The sequence below is a fragment of the Alosa sapidissima genome, chromosome 11 (assembly GCF_018492685.1).
Source record: "Alosa sapidissima isolate fAloSap1 chromosome 11, fAloSap1.pri, whole genome shotgun sequence".
Taxonomy (NCBI): domain Eukaryota; kingdom Metazoa; phylum Chordata; class Actinopteri; order Clupeiformes; family Clupeidae; genus Alosa; species Alosa sapidissima.
The window spans coordinates 19035292-19063197 of NC_055967.1; the positions used below are offsets into that span (position 1 = coordinate 19035292).

A 27906-nucleotide genomic window follows, 5' to 3' on the forward strand; every position below is an offset into this window, starting at 1 on the left:
GACCACTTATTATGCAACACATAAACAGACGTTTATTACAAACATCACAATCCAGAAAAAATGATTTGTATGTCATTAAATGATCTTTGGAACCCCAGGATACATCCATGGCTGCCCAACAACCCCAAACAAATATCTTAGCAGCCAAAACTATTTGGCCAAAAAGCACATCATACCCAAAAACCCCTTCTCGGTAACTGTTCATCCTGGGCATCATCATTTTCCAAATTTGAACCTCTACAAATTTAATTATTAACTTAATACCCTTCATGATCAGGCATTTTATTATTAAATGCAGAATCTGCTTTTTTGCATTTATCTTTTGCACAAATATATATATACCATTTCACTCACAGTTTCTTCACAATCATAATTTTCTCTCTTTTTTATAACACATCTCATTCAGGTTGTGGGGAGTTTATCCAGAACCGTTTCAAGTACAGAAGAGAAAGGAGAGACATGTGGAGACGAAGCTGGGCCCAGCCTACGCACCTCTCAGGAGTCAGGCATCGACATCACCACCACGAAAATAAAAACAGGTAACGAAGCTCTTTTTTTTTTTTTTTTTTTTTTTGCTGTTGTGCCTTTGTGTCAAGTTGGAATTGAAACATGAGATATCACAGATACACTGAACACATCTTGACGCAGAGATACGTAGGACACACTGAGCAGAGCGTCTCTTGGGAGTATATTCTCCTCCAAGGGGTTGGGGGAGTAAAGAGCAAAAGGCCAATCCATGTGTAGAATGTTGCTGTGTATGTATCGCATGAAGTTTTATGGCATGTTTTTACAAATGCTTTTCTGTCTCCACACAGAAACTTGTCGTCCCTCTTTCTCTGTGTCTGACAATGGCACTAACACACACACACACACACACACACACATTCACGCTCACAGACAGCAAGTCTGCAACTCTGTGCAGTGCTCCAAGGGGAAGATGTCAGTCCACCCCTCCCCCTCCTTTTCAAACTCTTCCCCCATCTTCCTCTTCTTCCTCTCTTGTTTTTCTCTCCCTCTCTTTTTCTGTGGGCTGACAGACCGGTGAGTGTTGAGCCCTCAAATCATGATTCTGTTGGTCAGGTGTGTGTCTTCTGTTGGACAGAGGGGACTGTTTCGAATGAAGGCGGGGGAATGTCCGAGTCCCCGTGTCCCTCAGTGAGATTGCGTGGGTGGGGAGAGGGCGGCGAGGGAGGAGCGCTGGTGTCAGGACACGTGGGAGATTAGTCTGACACGCGTCTGGATGTCTTGGCGACACAGAGGGCACGTCTCCAGCTGTAAGGCACACTCCATGCAAATCCCACTGCAATGCATGCGCGCACACACACAAAGTCAGAAAACACTGAATCACTGCATACACACGTTATAATATAACACATAAGTGAGTTATACAACATGTTTGTATTTAATATGCACAACGAATATCAGGTCTTTCTTTTGTTCAGGCTTGGAGCTATACTCTGTGTAAGGTGAATAAATGCATTTCTTTTACAAGCTCATGGTGTTACAAAATATAGGGCTAGGATTACATACAACTCATACATGATACAAAAACATGATCCATGGGTGAATTAAGTAAATTACTCATATTTGTATTAAGTATAATTAAAAACTTATTTGAACCACTTAACACTTAAAATCACAACTACTTAATATAAAGTTGGACCAAAGGGGTTAATAAAATAACTATGAGGGCCCTATGCAATATGCCCTCTTCAATGTGTACTGGTTACTTCTTTTGTTCCCTGGGCTTCACAGTGGCCTACCTGTGTCCACAGGGTCTGAGCTCTGTGTCAGCCATCTGGTCACAGCACAGGGTACAGCAGTTGTCTCGGATGCTCACTTGCTTCAGCAGGGCCAGGCGTCTGTGTCTGCATGCCAAGCACATGGAGAATGATAGCGCAGGTTTAAAAAAACAAAACGTAAGAACTAGGAAATCAGAACAGCTCCATTTAATTTAAAAAATCACTTCAACTTTGGTAGAAAATATATGCCACTTTTAACAAAGACCAATGTCTCAGATGATTCATTTGAAGTATAAACTCTTTGTATAGAGACAACTAAACAGCAACATGAGGAGAACATGGTTCTATTAAATTATCCTGGAACTGAGGAGGCAATGAAGTGATCTAGAGTTTCCCTGTGGCAAAGGCGGTTAGAGGAGCCAGGGTGTGTGTTGGGGAAGGAGAGGTACGATGCACATACCTTGGCAAGATGATTTTCTCATCAGATGCCAGAGAGGCAAAGTCATTAAAGGTGCTGAATTTGACAGATGGGGGGTAGCGGAACGGCTTGGCCCCAAAGTTGAACTCACACTGTTGATAAGACATGAAGCTCGCCGCAGCAAAGAAGCCCGACCTGAAAGATGGAAGATTCAATCCTTTAAAACGAGTTCTACACAACATGTGCAAGATAGAGTGGATGTATGTAAACTCAGCAGACAAGAAAGGCTGCATACTCACACTGATGTTAGGAGAGAGAGAGAGAGAGAGAGAGAGAGAGAGAGAGAGAGAGAGAGAGAGAGAGAGAGAGAGAGAGAGAGAGAGAGAGAGAGAGAGAGAGAGAGAGAGAGAGAGAGAGAGACTTACGTGGCTGATGAAAACACTTGCTTCTCTGGGGGAAGCTGATGTCCGTTTAGATAAAAGATCATCTGCTTCTTATTGAGGTCTAAAAGAAAGCCTATGGCATCACCTGTGTGATGGAGCACAAAGGTTATAGACCATTCAACCTTAACCTATACAACTAATTCAGTACAACAGTGTGTGTGTGTGTGTGTGTGCATTTTTCCCAAGAGAGAAATAAAAGTTTCTCCTTCCGAGAAGGATGTGTGCCTCTTTTCTGGGACACCATTACTGAACTTTCTGTACCTGTGTCAACTTTCACACCCACTAAACCCACCTTCATTTAACACAGGATTAAAAACCTGTCACACAACAAATAACAGACGCAAGCCAACGAGCAGCATGTTGGGAAAAGGTGTGGACTAGCTGAAAACAGATCAAATGGAAATTAGCAGTTGTGTACTGGCGTGTGAATTTGGTCAACTTACCAGCCACTGTGGCGCGATAAATAGATAGAGCCAGCATACAGGGGGGTGAATACTTTTTTTATAGGCACTGTAACGTTGCCAGTAGCCTATACGGGTAAATCGCGCTGATTTGAAGTTACCTACAATAACTACCTGTGAGCTACCGTCTCCCCTGCAGCATAGGCACCGCACTGCACAGCGCTGCACTTGTTGCCACTACTACCATTGAGAAACTACCGCTACGCTTTCAAGAGCCACTGCTACGCTTATTTCAGGATGACTGCATAAACATAAACCGAGCGAGATCTGTGGATCTGCGTTTAATCTTCACAGGCTAATATTCTCACGTGAATAGCTCTCCTTTGAGATAGCACACTGTTGAGCGTTTATAGGCTTCTTGCACTGGAGCGTCAGTAGGTCTGCAATTCTGTGCACTAGTTAAGAAAAGCAGGAAAGGAAACACTTTGTGGAGGGACGTCTCAGTAAAGAAATCTAGATTGTTTAGCGTTATGTTCATCTTTCCTGCTTCAGCTAGAGACCGTTGGCATATAGTTAGATCAAGTTGGATAGTTGGATTATAGGATGCTCCAGAACTCACACGAGTGTCTTAAAGGAGTCACACCACTATGGCATATGAATGCTGTTCTGTTGACCTTTAGTTTTGTTGCTACTGTGCATGGAGGACAGGCCAATTATGAGTTCTGTCCAACATTGGTGGTGGGTTTAGAAATAAATTCAGCACATTTGAATTGTATTGCAATAATACCAATAACCGTGATCATATAGGTTACTATAATCATATATCATTTTCATACCAACATTTTCATTACATCTCTAGTGGCTGGTAAAAAAGTTGAGTGGCTGGTAGATTTTGGAATCCATTAGCCACAGTGGCAAGTGGACAAAATATTTAATTTCCATCCCTGGTCTAACAGGTCAGTGGTGTTGATGTGTCCGGTGGTGAAGACTGACCTTCTTTCCAGCAGGAGTGGGAGTGAGGTTTGCTGCGAGCGTTGTACCAGATCAGCTGCCTGCAGCCATCATAAGCACACGAGTACTCATCGTCTCCTATCCCATAGCCCTCCTGCCAAAACACACAAGCATACGCATGAACACAGCCACTTTACCCAACACGGATGGTATGTAGTAGTATGCATGAATACAGCCACTTTACCCACCACCTATGAAGTAGTATACATGGACACAGCCACCATACCCACCACGGATACCTTTATTTAGTTTCTCGGAAATTTCATTGAGGGAATCCCTCATTTACAATGAAGCCGAGATTACATGGTCACAATACAATTTAATATCAATGTACTACAAATAGAGGAGGAGGAATGCACGCTAAAATATATTAAGATATAACTTAAAACAAAAGTATAATAAAATAATAATAAGAAAATAAATAAATGAGATAGGTGCAAGGCACCTAACCACTCACTGCTCCCCGAACGCCGCTGTAGCAAGGCAGCTCACTGCTCCGGGTTTAGTATGTGCTTCACCTCACTGTGTGTTCACTATGTGCTCTGTGTGTTCACTAATTCATGGATGGGATAAATGCAGACCAAATTCCTTGTATACGCCAGTATACTTGGCCTAGAAACCTGATTTACATTTACAAATAGATGAATAGTGGGTATGAATTTAAAGGAGAATTCCGGTGTGATATTGACCTAAAGTGTGTTGAAACATGATACCGAGTGTAAACGTATGTCTCATAGCCCATCTCGGCTTGTCCCCTGGACTCTGTATCTCCACACTTCATTGGTAGACTTCCGAGGGCCCTGACATTCCAAAAATAATTCCGGTTAATTCCAGTTGCTGCTACTGGAAGAAACTGGAATCCATGCATTTCCACAGAATTATTTTTGGAATCTGATCCCTTATCATACCTGTTCATTCTTACCTATGAGACATACGTTCACATTCGGTATCAACACACTTTAGGTCAATATCACACCGGAATTCTCCTTTAACTGTTTTTGTCTTGGAGTTTCTGGTGTATATTCTACTAGATGCTGGTTTGAAGGTCAAGTGGTTGGGCTTATAATGTGAGGAGGGGACGTACGTGGTTGAGGAACTTGCTGTCCTTGGTGGCCCAGCCGATCTGCATGACCCCAGAGGTGATGACCGTGACCTCGTAGTACCAGATGCCAGAGTCCACGCAGAACGTGCACCGGACGCTCTCGAAAGAGGAGGCATCACAGCGAGCCTTAGAGGGAAGAGAGAGAGAGAGCAGCATGAGAGAAGAGACAAGAAAGGCGAGAGAAAGGAGGAGGGGGGGCAAGGAAAGTGAGAGAGAGAGAGAGAGAGAGAGAGAGAGAGAGAGAGAGAGAGAGAGAGAATACAGTGCAGCGAGAGCGCAAATACAATGAACACAGACTACATGAAGAGTCTGTGTCTTTCTGCCAGTAAGTGAATGAATGACAGGGACTTTCTTCATAATCATTTTAAACACTATTTCCTCCGAAGATGAGGCAGTGAGGATGTGAAAATGTTATCAGTGGTGACAGGAGTCTGTCGCACCTCCAGACCGCTGGGCGAGATCTTCAGGTACTCGCTGACGTCGTTGCTGTTCAGCATGGCGTTGATGTTGCTCAGGTTGACCTTTTCATATGTAAACTGACGACCATCTTTCAGGACTACAGCCGCAGTAGGCAGGAAAAACACAGAAAAAGCATTACGTGTAAAAAGTTGCTTTGCTCCCCTCAGTTCCACAGTGCCAGTGTGAACAGGACATCCTGTCCATGACTTGGTTTATTTGCTGTGGCTGTTTTGCAAGACAAGGCACTTTTGTGTGCTGAAAGTTGGGCTTCTTCACAGCTATAAGCTCTGACCATGCTGACTAAATTTACACACAATTTACATCCTGGAGATTTGTTTCTACAGTGCATAAACCTTTGGGTTATTTCATGAAATGTCCATTATACATCCAGTACACATTTTGTTCATCAAAAACAACTAACCAGTGAGGTGAAGTAAAATAGCAGTCAGTTAGCGAGTTGTGATGGTGCAAAGTCATATTTAAGGTTCACTAGACTCAAGTAGCAGACAACTGTGGGGAAATTCAAGGAAAAGCACAAGAAGCTGAAGAGACAGATAATGTAAAAGCTAGAAGAACGATCCCCCATAGACTGCATACTGATACTCTCATACCCTCATACTCTGCATACTGATACCCTCATACTCTGCATACTGATACCCTCATACTCTGCATACTGATACTCCCATAGACTCCAATACACAATGGTATTCATCACACTTATATGTGAGTGTTATACAACATGGTGTGAAGGGATGTTTGTCTGTGAATACTGGGGAAATTCAATACAAACATGGGCGCAGCGCAAACAGGGGAGAGCTGGCACCTCTGGGACCACCTGAACTGCTGGGACAAACCCATGGCAGGAACCAAAGCCATTCACTACTGTTCACATTAGATCTCCTTAAAAAACACAAAGTAACGCCATTATAACTATTCTCCCCGTTATAATTAATACTGAACTTCCACAATAGAAACCCAATGAGACAAAAGTGAACAAAAGTTCAATAAGACAAAAGGTTCAATGAAACAAAAGTTCAGAAAGCTCAAGTTCAATCCCTGACTCTTGAGCCTATAAAGCAAACGTTGTCGTTTTCATTTTCTCTGTGGGTTTAGCACAAATGACTAATGACTCAGTCTGTCCACATAACTCGGCCTGAATTCCAGAATGCCCTAGGAAATCATTTTCATTCCTGCTTCCTAGAAGAAATCAGGAAGTCCAAACATACTGGTATACATACAAACAGATGGAATACACAGGCTGAATCACAGAGTGTGCCACAACACACCAACCTTCTTCCCCAAATAAACATTCTATGAGGCTAGCAATCAGATCCTACTTATGCATTTAGCATCAGCACTTCAGAGAGCCATGCAATACTGAGTCACTGGCTGGTCATTTCCTCTTCGAGAAAACTCCAGTATTGCCATCATGTTACAAGACTGTGAACCAGCCTCTATAACAACACTGTCATCTAACCAAAGCTGGAAAGCAGAGTGGCTTATAGTCATAGATTCTCCTCAGTTCCTCCCCTGACTCTTTTCTTTATGGGCCTTAAAACAGGTGATTAAGGTGGGGAGCTGTAGCACAGGTTATTAAGGTGGGGAGCTGTGGCACAGGTTATTAAGGTGGGGGAGTTGTGGCACAGGTAATTAAGGTGGGGGAGTTGTGGCACAGGTAATTAAGGTGGGGAGCTGTGGCACAGGTTAAGGTGGGGGAGTTGTGGCACAGGTAATTAAGGTGGGGAGCTGTGGCACAGGTTAAGGTGGGGGAGTTGTGGCACAGGTAATTAAGGTGGGGGAGTTGTGGCACAGGTAATTAAGGTGGGGGAGTTGTGGCACAGGTAATTAAGGTGGGGAGCAGTGGCACAGGTTAAGGTGGGGAGTTGTGGCACAGGTTAAGGTGGGGGAGTTGTGGCACAGGTTAAGGTGGGGGAGTTGTGGCACAGGTTAAGGTGGGGGAGTTGTGGCACAGGTTAAGGTGGGGGAGCTGTGGCACAGGTAATTAAGGTGGGGAGCTGTGGCACAGGTTAAGGTGGGGGAGTTGTGGCACAGGTTAAGGTGGGGGAGCTGTGGCACAGGTAATTAAGGTGGGGAGCTATGGCACAGGCGTCTGCAGCATTTGCACAACATTCAAGTCCGAGTGCCCATGGAGACCTGGGTTCAAATTCGACCTGTAGTCAACCTGCCCTCTCTCTCTCGCTCCCACTCGCTTCCCTTCACTCTTTACTGGCCTGTCCGAATAAAGGCAAAAAGCCCTTCAAAAAGGGACGAGAGGTAAGAGATGTTAAGATGCTAAATCTTAACATCTGCCCCCACCCCCAACCCCCACCCCTATCAACAAGATACTGGGCATATCACAGAAAAAACACTTACAGAACCCTGCATAATAACTACGTCTGTAAGTTCACTACAGTCACAATATGTACTACTGACACTTATATAGCAACCCTTCAGCGTAAATGTGCTTGTGTGGCTTCAGCTGCTAATGAGGAGACGAGAGTATGATTGTTTGGACCTGAAGCTGTGATTGAGTTTCAGACATTCAATGCGGGCTGGGTGGGTGGAGCCAGGGGTTGGTGGGCATACTCACACAGGTTGTCCAGACTCCACTGGGAACAGAATCCAACCTGCCGCTTCAGGTAGTCCAAGTGATCCGCCCATAATTCCAGTACCGCCAGACGATCACTGATGCACGACTCGGACACCGTGAGCTTGTTCTCACCTGAGGCGCGCACACACACACGGGTATTTAAATTCTTTAGACACTGACTCCACAACGATGGCAGAAAACATGGACTGCTAGAAATATCAAGACAATGACAAGCGCTGGTATTGATGAAGGTATTGAATATACTGATTTCATAGTGAATAGCTGAACAAAGACCTACTTGTCTGGGAGAACTTCTCTAGTGCGATGAGAGAAAAGAGCATGACAGTGGGGTGTGCTTCTGAGCTCTGGAACACACACACACACACAATCAAAACAAATATATAAACAACTACTGAGAAAATAACCACTAATCATACTTTCCCTCCATCTCTTGTATCTCTTGTCTCCTAAATATCACCTACAAATTCGTAGTTTTGTTCACACAACCTTCCCAAATTTGCCCAACAAGTCACCTCGATAGGATTTTCAATCCTAGTTCTTCATTGAAAGGGTTAATTTCAGATATTTATAATCAAATTCTCTCTCTTCGTCCAGATCCACTGGATTCCAGAAGATCCTTGTGGGTTTGTACCTTCCCTCAAGGTCTAGGTCAAAATCTAAGAAAGATGTTATTGTCTTGGTCACCTTATTAGCAAGAAGACTAATTTTAACTAAATGCAAATTAGGAAACCCCCTTCTCATGCACACTGGTTAGCAGATGTCCTTTATTTACTTCAATTAGAACAAATTAGACTTTCTACAAGGAGTTCTTCTCAAACATTTTGGGGCCCATTTTCTATATTTTGAGATTAGTTTCTCACATATTCCTAACTAAGACTAGACTGGCCTAAAGAAATTAAAATAAACTTGAATAAAAATTAAACACAAATCAAAAAAGTGAAACTGAAACTTTTTCACTGAGCGTTCAATCTGGAGGTTTAATATTGCACTACTGAAACACTATCTATGCTTCTCTACTTTGAGCTACGCTGAAGCACCTTGCCCGTCATGTCCATTCTAATCTCCTGTGAACTCATCTGACTGATTTGCGTGTATAGCACCATACAGGACATGTGTTCACGCCTTACCAGACTCTCCAATAAGTACTCGAGGGTTCCAGGGCTGAGGAGGCCTATACTGGCAGGGCCTGAAACAAACAGATGCATGATCGTGTTATTACAACATGTCGTCATGTTATTATTACAAAACAAATCAACAAATTGTCTAATGGAAATATAAACATTGAATTTATACAAAACGGAAATATATATATATATATATATATATATATATATGAGTGTATGTCTGAGTGTGTGTGTGTACAGTGCATCTGGGGTGAGAGCTGTGACAGCACAGCGAAGAGAGGGGACCTGACTCAGGGGTTTTCATCTAGCTGACGGCAGCTATGCAGTCAGCCTGAGAGGAGGTGTCTGTGTCTGTGTCTGTGTCTGTGTCTGTGTCTGTGTCTGTGTCTGTGTCTGTGTCTGTGTCTGTGTCTGTTCCCTGGAGCTGAAGGCTCAATGCGGTCATCAGAGCCCAGACAGAGGTAGCCGGTATGGATGATGTGAAGCAGGGACAAGGCCATGATGGAAGCAACTACTGCTGCTGCTGCTGAGATTAAGAGGGTAGGGGATAGGCTTCTGCCTCTATCTAAACTATGCATTCACAACAACAGGAAGAGCAGCAGAGGTGGATGGGGCAGGGAAGAGGGGCAGGACAGGAATGAAGGCTGTAGTGGGGAGCAGGGGGTGGGGGTAGACCTCTCAAGTCATCAGAACTGCCCACATGTCAGTGCTAATGGTGATATACGACCACATCACACACTGGGGAGGGGAAGGGGCACATTCCTGAAAAGAAACAGGGAGAGCAAGCCAGAGAGAAGGAAAGTTGTGGAGAGAAAGAAGAAAAAAAACTGTAGAGAAGTCTTTTGCAATGTCGTTGGCAGGGAGATGGGGAAGGTGGCTGTTTCCTAAGCATGTATGCTTGCTAGGGCACGTTGGGAATTTAAGTGTCTCAACATGTGTGTTAAGAATCAGGTGTGTGTGTGTGTGTGTGTGTGCGCGCGTCACTCCATGGCTCTATGGTTTCTCAGCTAGCTCAGGTGTGTGTGTGTGTGTGTGTGTCTCACCGGCGAGTTTCTCAGCCAGGCAGCCCAGCACAGCGGTGGTGTTGCGGTGTTTGGCAGGGATGAGTGCATCTTGACGCGCCACAGCTGAGCTCAAGCTCAGCATCTCCGACAGCTTCTGCAAAGCATCCTGGGAAGGGAAAAGTCAAGCCAGGTCATGCACACACACTTAAACAAAGGCACAAACAGACAGACTGACTACATACACCATATGCACTAACCTAATGTGACATTAGCCTCTCTCTCTATTCCTCCCTTTTCCTCTCTCTCCTTCCCACTCACCCTCTCTTTCTTTCCCTTCCCTGCTCTCTCTCTCACACACACACACACACACACACACACACACACACGAGGCCATTCTTCAGTGGGCTGCCAAACAATACAATCCTGTGGGTGACAGACTGAAGGCTGTAATTCCCACAGAGGAGCCGCTGCATACAGTAGGAAGTCAGGGCAAACCCACAGGCTCCATCAGTGGATAACTGTGCTCTCTCTCCCTCCCTCTCTCTCTCTCTCAAAATGGGCAGTTATGAAATGGGCTGCCACTAAACATGACAGCTGAACACGGACGCTACAGGGATGAGCTGTATCGAGACAAAAGAAAGCTCTGATGACTCAACACACAGTGTTTGTGTATATGTGTGTGTGTGTGTGAGTGAAGGAAGGACAGAGAGCAAGCGAGAGAGAGAGCGAGAGAGAGAGCGAGAGAGAGCAGGAGAAACACTCAAGAAGAGTGTGTGTTTGAGAGTGTTTGCTTGTGTGAGTGAACCATTATGTCAAAGAGCAGGGAAGACACAGACAAAGACAAGAGTAAGGTAAAGGGGGGGGGGGGGTAAGGAAACAGGAGGGAGGGAAACTGAGGGAGAAAGACAACATGGTATCATGAGACGCAGAGCAGCACAGGCAGACAGGTCAGGACTGCTCTTGCCCACTGTGCTGAGAGACCGCATGAGCAAGACCGCGAGTCCCCAGCTGAGCTGTGCACACAGGAGACCAGTGCTCTGGCCTTAGCCCAGCTGCACTGCATCTGCATCTGCATCTGCAGCTCTCCTCTACTGCTGCTGCATCACTACAGCACATACTGCAATGATGCTTCAACAAAAAAACCAAAACCACTCTGTGTGTGTGTGGTGTGTGTGCTTTGCGTGCATAGTTAGTAATTCGAGGTAATTCGTGTGTGGGTATGTAAGGGTCATGATGTGTGTGCAATTATTTGTGTGTGGGGTGTGTTAAAGTATAGAATGTGTGTACCTGTGTATGTGCATAATAATTTGTGCGCATGAGGGTCTGTAAGCGTGACTGCATGTCCTTGGTATATGTGTGTGTTAATGTGTATGTCTATGTGCAAGCAGTACATATTAGTGAATGTGTTCATCTGTGAATGTGCATGCAATTGATGCATGTATGGATGTGTGTAAATCTGTATGTCTACAGAGTACGTCTCAGTGAATGTGAATGTGTTCATCTGTGAATATGCAATTGATGTATGTATGGATGTGTGCACATCTGTATATGTTAGCTTGAGCTTATGATGGTGTTGGTTGGCACACGTGCAAGTGGCACCGACTCACTTTGGTGGGCAGAGGGCACTCGTCCAGCAGCAGCGTGATCACAGCAGGCCCCAGCGGGTCGTTCAGAGGGATGACCCGGATCAGAGACTGGACCACCTCCAACCAGCCGTCATCTAGGGGGCACAGAAAGAGAACAGCACTCGGTCAATGAATGGCGGTTCACGCATGAGTCCTTTATGCATGAGGTGATGATATGTTCATGTAACAAGAGGAAGGTGGGTTTTTCGCATGAGGCTGCCATGAGTCATTAAGCACAAAGAAAAAAGATGAAAGATGAATCACCAAATGCCAATCGCCATCCAACATCTGTGGTTTCGTAATTCCAAGCAAAGGGGGGGGGGGGGGGGGGAAGCTTTCTTCCATCATCGGTAAGGACATGTACAGCCAGCAGCCTAAACATCCTTACATCCATTAAGGCTGGAATCTATTTACTTGCTTCAGGGTTCTGATAAATGGGCTCTTTATAAATTGGCAACAGAGGCAACAGCATGCCCGTAAGGAACACTCAGAGGTGTGAACTGCGTTGCATAGAAACAATTACATTTATGCTCGAGGCAGATGTTTCTACCTGAAGTGACTGAAAACACAGGTAATGTACACACTCCCTCAGGAAGTGCGTTTCCTTGGAATAGACCCTGTCGCTATTATTATCTTGTTCTTCTACCAGCTGCGCTGCAGGAACAAAGGCAGTTCACACAAAGAGAAAGGAAAAGCTCAAAGAACTGCACCAGTAAGTCAAATTGTCCTGATCTGAGTATTTCATTCTGTGGTGTGGTGTGGTGTGGTGTGGTGTGTGTGTGTGCACTCAACACTACACCACCCCGGGCACCAGGTGGGCACAGGCACAGACACGGGCAGTACAGCTGGCAGGAGGGAGGGAGGGAGGCAGTGAGGGAGCGAGACGAGATAGGCAGAGCTGCAGAGTACCCCATGCCAATCCCTGCCCTCTCTGGGCAGCAGCAGTGAACCCACGGAGGCTCTGGAGGTCACATCGTCGTCATCATCATCATCATCATCTCGCCCACACGGGGGAAAGGCAGGCGTGCCCTCTGGCTCGGCCTCCGCACAAAGGGGGTGCCACAAGCTCATGCTCGGGTGTCTTGCACAAATAAAGACTATCTATTTATATAATGAGATTAGGGCGTAGGGGTGAATGAAAGGTGAATAAGCCAGGGAGGTTTACAGCACAAGCCGACAGTGGAGGCTCATCGCCAGTCATGAGGAAATAAATCCTCTGAAAACTGACAGGATTCCATTAATGTGCTTTCTCTTCATGGAGGGGATTCGGTCACCGCGGGGTTGTTGTTGTTGTTTTGTGCCAATGCGTGTAGGGGTTTTGTGAGGTAGTCATCCCCTGAGACCACCTCCATTACTGCCTCCTACAGTCCTTATTTAGCTCTGGTTACTCTGTTTTGCATTGCTGTGACCAACATGAAGAAGAACGGCTGACTCGAAAATTCAAACACATTAGAGATAGCCATAGCTTGCCCTGGACAGCTGCTCCTACAGAGCCTTAAATCATTTTTTATTTAATAAGAACATCCTGAGGCAATGTAAACACATGCAGGGTTGAAGCTTATCAAAAATAACCAAACAAATCAAAAACAACTGGAAAACACAGCTAGACCAGAGGGGTATTCCAAGAACCTCAGTTGTCAACTGCCTAATAGAAGAACCCTATGGCTTTGTTTAGCAGGGACAACAGAGCCATTAGAAGGTTTGCCAACCTACCCAGGCTTGTCACAAATCCAAGTTCTTAGAATACTCATCGGGAAAGATATACAAGACAAACATGACTGAACAATGAGGACAAAGCCTCATTCAGACTGCAACGACTAGCAACAAGGGACCATGTAATGTCGATGTAATCCAGCGATTACAGGTGAAATAACCACTGGCTATGCGAAATGTGGCGTGACAAAGTTATAATAGTTTCTTTTATGCGTATGTGACTAGGGCTTAAGGAGTATTACAGAGGTTTTGTCTCTGCACTCACCTGTCTCTGCCATCTCGTGTAGTGTGATCATGGAGTACGGCGGCTCCTGGTCACTGGAGGACAGATCAAAGAGATAAACGCTCGTTATGAATCACTCAAGAGAAGATCATGTTAAGACAAGCAGCATCTAAGTATTAAGTATATTAAGTATTAAGTATATATACACTCTTTTGATCCCTTGAGGGAAATTTGGTCTCTGCATTTATCCCAATCCGTGAATTAGTGAGACACACTCAGCACACAGTGAACACACAGTGAGGTGAAGCACACACTAATCCATGGCGCAGCGAGCTGCCTTCAACAACAGCGGCGCTCAGGGAGCAGTGAGGGGTTAGGTGCCTTGCTCAAGGGCACTTCAGCTGCTTTCTACTGGTCGGGGTTCGAACCGGCAACCCTCCGGTCACAAGTCCGAAGCGCTAACCAGTAGGCCACGGCTGCCCCAAAAAAAAAATCTACAAAAAAAATCTAAACAGAATCACACAAATGTTTCTGAATGGAATGGTGTTCAGACCACTAAGCCTCTGTTGCTCATTCTAAACTGTGTAGGAGACCTCATTCTGAATGGAGCGGGTGTTTTCTTGTGTGCAGTAAAACACAAACCATTCAATACACCACATTCTCAATTTTTGCAAGATGTGTCACATGCAAGTCCCTGTGTTGGGGAGAGAGTTACGGCTTCTAAACACAGTTGCGTTCCGTCAACACATGCCAGTGGGTGTTCCCGACGGTAGCTATGCAAATGACTTGAAGTATAACCGTAATTTGATTGGTTGGTGCCATCCATCGATTGGCTAGATTGGCCGGTGCCGTCTGTTGGTGCAGCAACAGCTGAACTTCTCAATGCGAGCGACGGCAGAAACGTGACGCAACGGACCCACAATTCAGTTCGGCAACGGATGACGTAAGCCCATGTAAAGTGAATGGGATGCGTCTTCAGCACTGCAACGCACGCAGCTGTGTGTAGAGGCCGTAAGGACAAGAGGAATTATTATGATCTTATTATGGCCTTTGTTATGGTCTTTCTGCACAATGTAGTCTGTACTTTATCTACATACATCTGCCTGTACATTTTGCATGTGGTGTAAAGGGGTAGTCCACCAGGCTTGATGAAAACCTGATGAGATCAGAGAGAAAGAGAAAAAAAAAAGAGAGATCCACTGCTGCTGTCAGTGCCAATCTCTCTCCAGGGCTTGGCCTGGCTATCCGTCTCCCAGACTGAGGTCTGGAACCTGGGCAGTAAATCTGTTCACTAACAGCAGCTCCAGAGCCACCCAGGGGAGACCCTGCCAGAGGCACACACACCGCAGGGGCAATTAAGGCTCACACAAACACACACTATTTCTCTCTCTCTCACACTCTCACACACACTATTTATCTCTCTCTCTCTCACTCTCTCACACACACACACACACGCACTTTCTACTGTTCTCTCTCTGGGTTTAAGTCCTCTCTCTCTTACTCTCTCATGCACTGATTCTGGGTTGGGCTAGGTGTGATAACAGTTGGGTGAACAATACTTTACAAAACATTTGATTTATCCCGTAAGGCATTGAATTAAACGTAATGACCTTTGCTGGTTAATTTAATATTATATATATATATATATCTATGCCCCACTGTGTAAGTGTGACTGTGTGTGTGACAGGAAGATTAAGTAATAAAAAAAAATCTATCTGAGGAAAAACTGAAATTGAATAAATATCTGGCATGATTAGCGCCATGTTTGCGCAGGCATGATGCAAATGTCAGAAAAAAGCTACTGCAAATCAAGTGTGGGATGCACACATCTGACAGTGGAGCACACAGATGTGACAGATCTCCAGCTCTTGGCCAGTGGATATCAGGCTGCTTCTTTTGCAGGTGTCAGTGTGGGAGGGTGATGGGAGAATGTGTAACAGGAAGAAACAAAAAACACAGGCCAAGAGCGCTTGAATGCAATGCATACGCTTTAAGGAGCTGGTCAGTTGACAAAGCTGTGCTGTTTGGGCAATTCATTTTGAGGAGCTTCTGTGATGTGTGTTTGAGAGAGAGAGAGAGAGAGAGAGAGAGAGAGTGAGAGTGTGTACATGAATGAATGAATAATTTCCCCTTCTTTAAACATGTGAGGGAAGGCTAACGATCTTCATCTCCTGATTTTGCTCTCAACACCCCACTCTCTGCTAGACACAGGCAGCATAGCTCTCAGTGGGTGTGGCTCTGGTGCAGTGGAGTATCCACGTGCAGAGCACTAAGTGCAGGAGAAACGCAAATATCTCTCCCTCTCTCTCTCTCACACACACACCCCTGTAGTGCAGTACTGCTTCACTAAGGCTTACAAAATCGCCAAAGAAAAATGAAGGGTTCTTCTGTTCACTTTCTTAAAGCAACACCAGAGAACTTTCCCTCTGGAGCACCACGCTATTTGTTTATCCAGCACCGGCTTTGCAAATAACGATGTCCATAGACAAGGTAGAATATGTTGCACGGTTTATGAAAGTACGATGTATTGCGACATCAGATTCAAGTCAAATTTGTAGTTTCTTATGTCTCATTCCATCGAACTACAGGTCCGCTACCCGATCTGGCAAACTTACATAGTGCGGTTATAGCCGATAGAGAGCTGTGAAGCGAATGCAGAAGTGCCGTTCACCCTGTTACAAGTTGATGAACCACTGAAACGATTTTGGAAACATTATTTTAAGGTACAAAAAACTCTTTGGTGTTGCTTTAAGCACACCACAGTGCATTAGCTCTAGGACATGGCCTCTTGACACAGGTTAATGTTTGACACAAATTATTCAACAGTGTGCAAGCAAAGCCCAACCTCACAGGCATCTACAGGAATTGTAAAACTCCAACTTACTTGTCAACCAGAGTCCTAATAACGGCTAATGTATCAAGTACTAAGCCGTCAACGTTTGGCTTTTTTCGCCGAGGTTCATGCGGTCCTCGACCGCGTCTGGGCGGCCTAACCGGGTCCCGTGGGCGGCTGCCCCGGGCCTCCGGCGCCTCTACGGTGGTGTGGTCGCCGCGCCTCAGCTGCCTCCGGGGCGCTGATCCATCCTCCACGTCACTGTCCTCTCTGCATACACAGCTGTTCCCCATGGTTCCGGTGGCCCCGAGGGTCTGCCAAAACTGTAGCGTGTGCAGCTGTTCTACGGTGAGTCGCAGAACCCGCGCAAGGCTTCTGCTGGCACAGAATGCAATCCAGGTGGCTACTATCATATCATTTGGAGGATTTGTGGAGGCGTCTGCGGTCGATCCTGCCCGGGCTACCAGTCATGGTGCTACTGGAGGCGGTGATCGGCCGAGCAGAGAGGCACAGTACCAGTAAAGTTAACAAGCATCCTCCAATGAGTCCCAGCTGGGCAGGACACGCTTCTGTTGCGGGTTTACACCCAGTAGACCTAAAAAAAACGAGACACGCTCTTTACAATGTCACATTTAACACCGCAGGATAAAGGCAAATGAAGGCAATTCACGTACCGGGTAGTCACAAACACCATACACATACAAAAAAGTCAGACAGATAGAGGATACACTGAGAAGAGGCGAGACAACAGGAAAACAAAGGCCACATCATATTTGATCAGATTTCTTGGAGTTGCATGACACAAATGTCACAGGAGGATGACACATTTTGTTGAAAATATATAATGAACATTTAAAACACATATGGTTAATTTCGGAAAAATAACCAGCTAACCATCTCTGTAACGTTAGTCTTTAAAGAGCGACATGTTAATTAATTAGAAACCACAAAAGATTAAGGCTAGCTCAGCTTTTGTCACAGGTTGCATTTAAATTAGCAGGCAATAACGTTATCTATCAGTGACATTAGCTTACATAACCATCACTCGTTAGCTAGTTACTGTTAGATCACTTGCTTGGTTAGCAAATGTATAAACCTATATTTCCTCTGTAGTTAAATATCTGTTGCTTGTTTGCCTATCTCGATAAAAGGTAGCTCTTTTAGGTTACCGCTAGGCATCTTCTAAGCCAGTCCGCACCGGCTGGCTTTTGAGCTAAACGAACCAGCTGTAAGGCATCATACCAACTAGTGAACATTTTAACTTACCAATTATTAAAAGAAAAGCAGAGTTGTTCAACTTAGGATTAGCTAATAGTTCAACACCAGAGTCATGCTAAAGCGCTAACGTCAACGACATGAGAAGCCAGTTCCTGTGGAACGAACATTAGCCTAGCGTAAGAGCAAAAGTAGTTGTTTTTTTCTGACAAGGTAAGTAAATATCAATAAACATTACCTTTATAGCAGAGGGTCCAATTGTACACAGTGCTCTAGGAATGGCCACCAAAGCCCCCTTCTCCTTTTGTCAGTCCTGAAAATACCACTAGGTCGTTGAATCGGAGTTATCTGGAGTCAACACTCGATCCTTACCCCGTAAACAAGGAGAGATTTCCGGTGTTGCACTATACGAGAAAGGCGGGGATGAGCAAGCTAAATAGGCCTTTCCGACTCCAGGCAATTGTCAGGGAAGTAGCTAACGCTGACATTAACAAATGTGAATGTTACTTATCTTCCCGGTTGCCACAAAAATTATTGGCAGTAAAAAATATATAGATGAGAGAACGAATTAGCGATTAGTCTTGGTAGCCATAGCTGCCACTTGCTCATTCAAAGAAATCCACAAACGTTTGTAATTCCGATATGATACGGCTACAAAAGGAAGCTAATGCTCTGTTATCTACACATTTAACGTTAACCTGAAGCCTGAGCAAAACGAAACCGTAGCTATGATGTCAGTGATACTTTTGTCAACACATGACATAGCCGACACTGTACCTGACTAATCCTGGCAACCACTGCTAACTTACAGACAGCAAAATCATGCTCTCCTCACACGCACACAAAAAACCCTGGTGAGTCAATTTACCTTTAAAGTTAGAGCTGAGAATGCGTATTACTATATTTATTTTACTGATACGGTCCTGCTTAATTCTTGGAAAAAATAGCTTTATTAACATTGCTGTTGCTACTAAATATTATCATCTGTATTTATATTATAATTGTTATTCCCCGTCTGGCTTATTTATACAATGCTCACAGAACAAGGTCCATTGATGTATTACAAGTGAGTTATTCATAAATTATGTTATTTTTACAAGGTCTCCTACATTTTTTGCATACTAGAAAGACAGAAATGGGAAATATATGAACAGATTATGGCCATTTACTTCGTGAAGACATCTCAATTAACTTACGGGAACAGTTTACATAGGTGCATAACTACAGTCGGAATATTTAAACAGTTACACAAGACACTTTGGATGAGGTAAATATGAGGGGCATTTGACTGGTGAGGCATGTATATTCCCCAGTATTTACACACTCGATCGTTTCATTCGGATACAATTGTTAGTGTGTGTTTGTAGTATTGACTAATCCGAATCATGCCTGTAAATGTGCATCAATCAAAATTGTGCGACTGCTGCTGCGTGGATCGTAAGCTCTGGCAGTGGCTAGCTTTGCATCGTTAGCGTTGGCTGGTTGATTTTTGATGTGTTGTGCCTGCTATTCTAGCCGTCTACCAGTAGCCCAGAGTTCCAGTAGCAGCACGTCAACTAATTGGTTTACGTGACACATTTTAGCCTGTCCCTTATGTTCCTCAGTGTTTCTGGTGTAAGTAACATGTATGTGCTAATTCTACATACCATGACAGCTTGGCTTACTAGAGCTAATCGTTCGAAAATGTAATGGTATCGTGCTAGCTAGCGAGCTAATATTGGATAGCGTCTTGCTATCATGCATAGCCAGACGTCTTTATCTAACTGAAGCTCTCTTGATATGTGGATGTTTTGTATTATGTTTAAATTGTTTCACAAGTAACGTTAATAATTAGTAATGAGACGACAATCTAATGCAACTCCTGTGTTGCAGCCGAATACTGATACAGAATATCCAGCAATTTATTAATGTTAAGTGAAAGGATTAGTGGTTTACGTAGGTAACGTTAACTGATACAGAATATCCAGCAATTTATTAATGTTAAGTGAAAGGATTAGTGGTTTACGTAGGTAACGTTAACATTACTGCAGCAGCGTAAACACTTAAAACGTATATCTCTTTACCGTAGATGCACAGGACTGCCCCGTGTAATCTGATTATAATTGTCCACTCATTCCTCTCCATTTATGCATTTAGCAGACGCTACTCAAAGTATAGTTCAAAGAGAGAGTAGGTAGATGGAGCGAAGAAAAGGAAGTGAATGGTAAATGCTTGTTAGCTGTGTTGGGTTGTCAGATGTCTACCAAGGATCCTTGATTACTAAAAGCTTCAACCCCATCTGCTTCTACTGCTCTCCCATGCTTTTAGCAAGTTTACTTTTTATTCGATGGTTGGCCTACTAAATGGAATTAAGATGCATGTGTAATGCACGTTTGAGAGAGGCTAGTGTTGCTAACTGTGCTTGTTCACTGGAGGTAGCTTCCCAGTCATCCAGCAGAGGGAAGCATTGCCTAACTGTAGACGGGTTCCTCAAATTCATGTGTACAACTGTGAAGTGATGAGCAAAATCGATTTGTACATTCACTATGCATTGGAACAACATAACTTTAAATATACGTCAATCTTAATGATGACACATTCTTTTATCCAGATTTACCATTATCCAGATGACCTCATGAAAAGGAGTTCGTTATCTATTTAATCAGCTTGACACCAGTGAGGTAAGATTCTTCTGTATTTACCTCTACAAAGTGAGGGATTGGTACTGGTAAAATGAAGTTCTAAGCCATGTACAAATGATAAACATAACCACGCTTGTACCAAATACAGTCTTTATCTGTAATAGAAGTAGGCTTTTTTGCGTGTGGACCATGTTTCAAATACGAGTTCCCACACAAAGATACAAGGAAGTTTATTGTCACATGCCACATGTATATAGTTACTGGATGTAAGAAATGCAGTGAAATTATGTCTGGTGTCAGCCAATTTGTGCATTTATGGGGGGGGGGGGGGGGGGGGGTAAAAAGTGCAGTAGAAGAGGGGTTTAGTAGATTAAGTGGCAAGGGCTGCATAAGAAAGGCGGGGGAGGATTGGGATTGGGGGGGGCACCAACAAGGAGCACCCAAGAGCAACAGGGGCAAGGAAGAAACTTTGGGCAGATCCACGGCTCAAGGGGCTAACCCAACTGCCAGGGGTCTTGGTGTGTGTGTTGGGGGGATGACAAGAGAGATGGGATAGTGTGCTGTGTATGTGGGGAGAGGGCAGTGTGCAATATGTCATGAGACAATGTGCTGTGTATTGGGGGGGGGGGGGGGGGGGCAGTGTGCGCTGTAAGTATGTTGGGGATGTGTGTTGGAGAAGCTTCCTGATGAAATAATGTGCTGTATATGTAGGGGAGAGGTGGGGGGGCAGTGTACTGCAAGTATGGTGAAGGGACTTACTATTGCAAGCAGAGTACTGTATGTATGATGTATGTGAGTGATGACAGTGAAGATGTGTGTGTGTTTGTGTGTGTGTGTGGGCGGGAGGGGAGTGGACCAGTGACTGTGTGTGTGTGTGTGTGGGTAGGTGGGGGCAGTGTGCTGTAAGTATGTAGAGGATGTGTGTTGGAGAAAATCCTGAAGACAATGTACTGTGTATGTAGGGGGGTGGGGGGGCAGGCAGTGTGCAGCAAGTATGTAGAGAAGGCTTACTGTAGCAAGCAGTACAAACATATATTATGGGACGGACCATATGTCAATTAACGTCATAAACGTCAAAACAAAAGTGAATTTTAGGTTGGCAGTACCCACAGGTTTATTGTACCAAAAATTAACCGAACCGTGACTTCAAAACCGAGGTACACACCGAACCATGATTTTTATGCTACCCAGGGCACCTGCGTACAGTTTAAAAGGATGCCTGCGTACAGTTTAAAATTATGCACATGCTACATTGAGCTGGTCCATCTACTCGCCTCAGGTGCTGAGATGGCAAACGCAGGCGGGGTGGACCTTAGCAGGAAATTTGTGTCGGAGTCTGAGCTTGATGAGAAGCGGAAAAAACGTCAGGAGGAGTGGGATAAGGTCCGGAAGCCAGAGGACCCCGAGGGTATGACCGTTCACTTGTAGTTCATATGTCCACCTACTCAGACGGTGCATTCACTGGTTTGATCATGGCTGTGTGTGTGTGTGTGTGTGTGTGTGTGTGTGTGTGTGATGCGTGATGCGTGATGCAGAGGCCCCCGAGGAGGAGTATGACTCTCGATCATTATTTGAACGACTTCAGGAGCAGAAGGACAAGAAGCAAGAGGAGTATGAGGAGCAGTTCAAATTCAGTGAGTAGTCCGCCCCCCTCCCTGCCCCATCTCCCTCTTCTAACAACCCCATGCCCTCTCTCCTACCCCACCTCCCCCCCCAACCCCATGCCCTCTCTCCTTCTCTGTGGGATATTGACACTCGGATCAAATACACCAGCAGTATTGGCCCCATCTTCTCAGATCTGACCCAGTTATCAGTGTATGTACTTTGTGCACTGCACACCAACATTAGTGGGTGATTACGTGTGCGCAGATGGGAAGAGTGTAATGTTGTTTGTTTGTGTGTGTGTGTGTGTTTGCCCGTCTGAGCAGGATCAGGTCTGTTATTGTTTGCGCCAATGATGAAAAGACTTTTGGCACCATAACTTATCCCTCAATGTAACAGACCTACTCTTTGTCTCCCTGGTGGCCATCGTTACTTCTCTGCCTTAGCGTTTCTGAGTTACCCTGCGGCCAGTTGGCAGTGATTGCATTGATTGTTATGAAGCTAGACCAGAGGCTCTGAAATGTAGAAATGGTAACATTTTAAATGGTGTAATATAAGTTATCTGTTTAATTGAAGGTTGTGGTGTGAATAAAAGTAGCAGTAGTAAATGAATGGTTTGCTTTGACATGTTTCCTCCTGCAGAGAACATGGTAAAAGGCCTGGATGAAGACGAGTCCCACTTCCTGGATGAGGTGTCAAGGCAGCAGTCACTGGTGGAGAAACAGAGGAGAGATGAGGAACGACATGAACTGCAGGAGTACAGGATATCCTTTCAGTCTTCTCATGGTGTTCTCTCTCTTCTCTTGTTCTTCCTCACTCGCGTTCTCTCTCTCTCTCTCTCTCTCCTCTTCTCTTTCCATCTTTCTCTTTCACTTGCTTTGTCTTACACACACACACACACACACACAGTTACTCACACACTTTCACACTTTCTCCATCTGACTTCTTTCTCTCCATCTCTGACAGATACACATTTCTGTGTAGTGGAATCTGTAGTTTGAATCGTTTTTTTTTTTTTTGGTAAACTTTTCTCTCTCTGCTTTGGCGGTACTCCCACTCTTTGCTTCGTTAAAACCAGAGCTTGTCAGACACCTTCAGCGTCAGGTCAAATCCTCCGACTCCTCCACCTTGTTAGCGCGCTGGCTTTCAAGGAAGCCGAGGCTGGCTCCCCCGAGACCCAGCTCCGTTTCTGGAGCGACCTGTGCGGCAGTTGAGCGCAGACAGGTGATTAACGCTGCTGCCTTTAACATGCTCTTCTCCATGCCGGTCATCCTGTCGCTCACAAGCTGCCTCAAGGTTTTTGCTTCGACAAATTTGAGAGTAGCAATTACAAGAGTGGTAATTATGAAGATCGTGTTAGCGAATGATCCCTTTGAAAAGACTCATTTGGTTATGGTATGTATGCCATGTTCAAGTTCTCTATGCGTCTAAAAATGGGCTAGTTTTCATTTGATTGCCATATTCCCTTTTGTCATATCGCTTTGCTGTTCTTTAAGCAAAGATTAGCCTAAAAATACCTCACACCTTGTCACTGAGGAGTAAGTTTCCTCCACTTGAAGTCGAGAGACGAAAACCAGTGATGTAATGCCCATTTGATGTGCACAGATTCACACATGGAAATGTATTCAAAGCTGCTTTGACTCAGAAGCGTGCGACTACTGCGTGGCACTGCACTGCACAGATGATTCCCACATTCGATATAAGCTTGGCAAAGGGTTACGTCTGTCTGTATCACGTCTGTCTGTATCACACAATCCATTGGATCCCGTTGCCATGCCACTGCCACAGGTCTTTTCCCTTTGTACTCGTATCTCTCTCTCACACACACACACACACACACACAGTCTCCTCAGCTCTCTCCATCTTTCTCTTTCTGTGTTTCTTTCTCACACTCACCCCTGCCAATCAGGTATGTCTGCATACAAGACAACATGTGTTGTCGTGGCAACTGCAACGTTCTGAAGCCAGGTTGGAGGATCACACAGCTGAGCTCAACACACACACCTCTTCTGGCAGATTTGCCCTAGTTCAGCAGACTCTGTTGGGCATTGGGTTTTTTTCTGGGCTTTAAGTGTGTCAGTTTTTTAGGTCAGTGGTTGAAGACCACAGACCCAGAGTCTGTGTTTAGACAGAGGAACTTTCAAAACTACCCACAATCAACACTTTTGCCTACTCATAGGAACCTTTATTGCGTTTTTGGGTGTTTGACAGTGCACACTGTTGGCTTAAAGCATCTGTTGTTTTGCATATGACAGTGCACAATATATTATGAGGAGAAAGGACAAAGAGATACAGCTGGAAACATGTTCACTCCATGGCCACACAAATGTTAATTCACATGTCGATAAATAAGTCAGCAAATTAGCTGGTTAATAAGTAAACATGGCATTCATTAAAATTCAAAAGAAACCCTTTAACAGGCGCATCTGTCCATCATGAGTTTTTCCATCTGCATGCGGTGTGTGGGTGGGTGCGGCTATCTGTGTATCTTTGTTGGTCTGTGTATATATGTGTGTGTCTGTGTCTGTGTGTATATGTGTGGGTCTGTGTATCTGTGAATAGGTCTGTTTATCTGTGTGTATGTGTGTGGGTCTGTGTATATGTATATGTATATGTGTGTGGGTCTGTGTATAGGTCTGTTTATCTGTGTTAGTGTGTGCGTGTGTGTATCTGCGTGTGTGTATCTGCGCGTGTGTGTGTGCGTGTGCGTGTGCGTGTGCGTGTGCGTGTGCGTGTGTGCACGTGGACGTGGCTCGTCAGTGCTTCCCTTGACTGTGGGCTGGTCACAGTGCCATAAAGAAGCTGGCGTCCTCCAGCAGCGAGAGCCAAAGCCGCAAGGAGCCGGAGAAGAAGGCAGGTTCCAAACCTCCGGAGCATCGCAGTCACCTGTCCCAGGCACACCTGCTGGCCGGGGCCGTCAAGAGGCGCAGGTGAGCAGCACACCTGAGCTCACCTGGGGCTGCACTAGCACAGTATGTTACCAGGCAGGGCTAAACTGGCTTGCTAGCATAGGCACACACACATATACACCTATTATTATATTCCCATCTCTGCCTGCTGGTGTCACACAGGACAGACTTCATGTCGAGACGATAAAGTTTGTAAATCAGCAATGAGGAATATGAATGTTTTCAGAAATGAAGACATTTATACATTAACCCACTGAGGGCTTTTAATAATTGTTATCATAAGGCAATCAGGGAACGAGGAATACAGTGAGGTTATCCGTGCAAGAACACACACATGCGTAACCGTGAAACTGGAAATGAACATACACACTCTCACAACTAAAATGTGGAACTCTGTTGCTTCTGAGATTTACGTTTAGAACTACACAGCTTATTGGTTAATTATAGAGCATTAGGCCACTGGTATCACAGCTGATGTGTGTGGTAACTTAGAGGTGAAGATTCTGTGTCATATGGAGCTTTGATTGATTGGTTGACTTTATTGAGTTATTGATTAGCTGATTGCCTGTGAGTGACTGACTGTGTGGCGCGTCTATCTGAAGAGTCTGTGGCGCTTTATCGGAAAGGGTTTGGTTCTTTGCGTTTGTGCCACAGTAAATTCCTGTGTGGTTTTGGTTGGTTTGAGTTCTTAAGCTGTGGTTCTCAGAGAGGAACATACTACCGGTAAGTCACTTTGTGACAACACATTTGGAAGGCTGGAAGCAGACACATTTTCTGCGTTTTCTTGTTTGTTGGTCTGCCTAATGTACCTGTGCAGGATTATTCCAAATGTACCAGGTTTATTTTCACTAAACTTGGTGTAGCATGGGCCAGTGGAGAATCTGTTTATTTTTGGAACGGCTCTGCCTCATTTAGATACATTTTCAGTAATTTTGCAAAATACAACATTGTACCCTCACCCTCAGCCATTCTAGTTAATTGTGTGTGTGTGTGTGGGGGGGGGGGGGGGCTGTTTTCTGTTCCATCTCTGACTGTCTCCTAAATCTCCCATATAGTTCGTCACAGTCGTCGTCAGAGGGAACCAAGAAGCCAAAGGGGGAGGAGTCGGCGGTGGGCAACGGCAGCCAGACAGGTGGGTTGGGATCTGAGCATGCTCAGAGCGGCTTAAGCTGAAGCTGGGCACAGGGGCCTGTGTCAACAACTATGGAGCCCGCACAACGCCATGCCAGCATGATAACCAGGAGTGTGGCTGTCAGACAAAGCAGAGAAATGTAAATATAAACCGTGCAGAGAAAAGCACTAAACTGGGTATATTTCATCATCATTTAGTTGTGATTTGTTGCTATAGCACTCTATATCCAGTCTCTATCAGTGCTGTAAGAGGACATAATTCTGTTTCTGCAAATAGATAACGCATAGACATGATAGTTGACCCAAGGTATTATACAACTAATAGAAAAAAAATCACTCTTTTACTTTGTGTAGCGATGAAGAGCTCTTTGGAATTCTAGTTGGTAAAAGTTGGGATCAATCAAGAGCAAGTGAGTGAGAGTTTCTGTGTGCTTCTCTGTGTGTGTGTGTGTTTGTTTGTGTGTGTGTGTGTTTGTTTGTGTGTGTGTGTGTTTGTTTGTATGTGTGTGTTTTATCCTCAGAGCAGGCGGCTGGAGGAGGAGGAAGTGGAACGGCTAAGCGTGGTGTGGGACCCGTGATGTCTGTTCGAGCAGCAGCACCGGGGGTCGGCGTGGCAGTGACCCAGCCCGGCGTCCTGCACCTGCCCTCGGCGGCGGTGTGCGTGGGCATCCTGCCGGGCCTGGGCGCCTACTCGGGCAGCAGCGACTCCGAGTCGAGCAGCGACAGCGAAGGTAGCGTGGACGGAATGACCTTTCCGATAAAGCGCCACAGACTCTTCAGATAGACGCGCCACACAGTCAGTCACTCACAGGCAATCAGCTAATCAATAACTCAATAAAGTCAACCAATCAATCAAAGCTCCATATGACACAGAATCTGCACCTCTAAGTTACCACACACATCAGCTGTGATACCAGTGGCCTAATGCTCTATAATTAACCAATAAGCTGTGTAGTTCTAAACGTAAATCTCAGAAGCAACAGAGTTCCACATTTTAGTTGTGAGAGTGTGTATGTTCATTTCCAGTTTCACGGTTACGCATGTGTGTGTTCTTGCACGGATAACCTCACTGTATTCCTCGTTCCCTGATTGCCTTATGATAACAATTATTAAAAGCCCTCAGTGGGGATGATTATTCTGTGATTGTCGGCGGTTGTTGCTATGGTGTTTTGCATCTCAAAAACGTGACCCCCTCCCCCCCATCCTCCCATATTACATTTTACACAGTTTAAACCCCCCGGCACCCTAACCTGATGACGATCCCACCCCCCCTGAGGCTTCTGCAGTGGTATTGGCCAAGGGGACTTTGACTGACAGCTCAGGATGGCGGAGAAGACTGCTAACGGTCACGCTAATACCATAACTTCACCCCAATAACATTTAAAACAGATGGCAGATACTGGCCCTGTGAGCTGTGAGGCAAACAGAGTGTCTGTTTTGTTTTTGTTTGTTTATTCCTCTTATTTTTTTAAATAATAAAAATTCTATGACTGCGAGAAAGCTGGAATTTTTATGAATTCTTACCTGAAAGAAATGGACATCTATTATTGTGCTATGAATGGCAGGGGCATATCAGAAGGGGAAAAAAAAATAAAAAATGTTTGGTGTACGTATGTTTTTGTTTTGTGTCTAAATCAAATCATTGGAAAAAAAGCGGAATTAAATGTACATATAATGTGTTTATATGTGCTTGACTGTATTCATCCATTGTTATGTTAA

At 44.9% G+C, this 27906-nt stretch overlaps 2 protein-coding genes and 1 long non-coding RNA gene across 9 annotated transcripts; 2 read left to right on the forward strand and 1 right to left on the reverse strand.

The window, feature by feature from the left end:
* Nucleotides 1–9: 9 nt before the first annotated feature.
* rspry1 (ring finger and SPRY domain containing 1) lies at nucleotides 10–18323 on the reverse strand. Its single transcript, XM_042109924.1, has 15 exons — nucleotides 18163–18323; nucleotides 16761–17304; nucleotides 13919–13971; nucleotides 11923–12035; nucleotides 10355–10481; nucleotides 9315–9373; nucleotides 8465–8531; nucleotides 8167–8298; nucleotides 5558–5673; nucleotides 5100–5243; nucleotides 3998–4109; nucleotides 2586–2688; nucleotides 2203–2355; nucleotides 1764–1868; nucleotides 10–1300 (listed from the first exon to the last, which is right to left on the reverse strand). Exons 2-15 carry the CDS (start codon nucleotides 17120–17122, stop codon nucleotides 1204–1206), a joined length of 1743 nt encoding a protein of 580 aa, XP_041965858.1. The 5' UTR covers nucleotides 17123–17304; nucleotides 18163–18323; the 3' UTR covers nucleotides 10–1203.
* On the forward strand, nucleotides 7112–8154 carry LOC121723818. Its single transcript, XR_006035052.1, has 3 exons — nucleotides 7112–7137; nucleotides 7194–7417; nucleotides 7683–8154. It is a non-coding gene; the product is annotated as an uncharacterized LOC121723818 (long non-coding RNA).
* psme3ip1 (proteasome activator subunit 3 interacting protein 1) lies at nucleotides 17884–27796 on the forward strand. Of its 7 annotated transcripts, XM_042109940.1 has the most exons (9): nucleotides 19117–19191; nucleotides 20515–20584; nucleotides 21825–21953; nucleotides 22081–22179; nucleotides 22790–22911; nucleotides 24935–25077; nucleotides 26112–26188; nucleotides 26709–26918; nucleotides 27415–27796. In XM_042109940.1, the coding sequence occupies exons 3-9, from the start codon at nucleotides 21833–21835 to the stop codon at nucleotides 27417–27419; spliced, it is 777 nt and encodes a 258-aa protein (XP_041965874.1). In that variant the 5' UTR covers nucleotides 19117–19191; nucleotides 20515–20584; nucleotides 21825–21832; the 3' UTR covers nucleotides 27420–27796. The 7 variants fall into 7 exon arrangements, with proteins under 7 accessions (XP_041965869.1, XP_041965871.1, XP_041965868.1 ...); XM_042109935.1 differs by lacking the exons at nucleotides 19117–19191; nucleotides 27415–27796 and adding an exon at nucleotides 17884–18137 and having other exon boundaries at nucleotides 26709–27325; XM_042109937.1 differs by lacking the exons at nucleotides 19117–19191; nucleotides 27415–27796 and adding an exon at nucleotides 18657–18778 and having other exon boundaries at nucleotides 26709–27325.
* The last annotated feature ends 110 nt before the right edge of the window (nucleotides 27797–27906 follow it).

Bases quoted from the DNA above. Each gene is read 5' to 3' on its own strand.
- rspry1 (XM_042109924.1), bottom strand. From the start codon at position 17,122: ATGATAGTAGCCACCTGGATTGCATTCTGTGCCAGCAGAAGCCTTGCG. The intron at 5,244-5,557 runs GTGCGACAGACT...CTTCCCTCTAAG, and splicing joins TCTCGCCCAGCGGTCTGGAG to GCTCGCTGTGATGCCTCCTC. The intron at 2,689-3,997 runs GTCAGTCTTCAC...TCCATCACACAG, and splicing joins CCACTCCTGCTGGAAAGAAG to GTGATGCCATAGGCTTTCTT.
- psme3ip1 (XM_042109935.1), top strand. From the start codon at position 21,833: ATGGCAAACGCAGGCGGGGTGGACCTTAGCAGGAAATTTGTGTCGGAG. The intron at 21,954-22,080 runs GTATGACCGTTC...TGCGTGATGCAG, and splicing joins GAAGCCAGAGGACCCCGAGG to AGGCCCCCGAGGAGGAGTAT. The intron at 26,189-26,708 runs GTGGGTTGGGAT...TTTTATCCTCAG, and splicing joins GGGCAACGGCAGCCAGACAG to AGCAGGCGGCTGGAGGAGGA.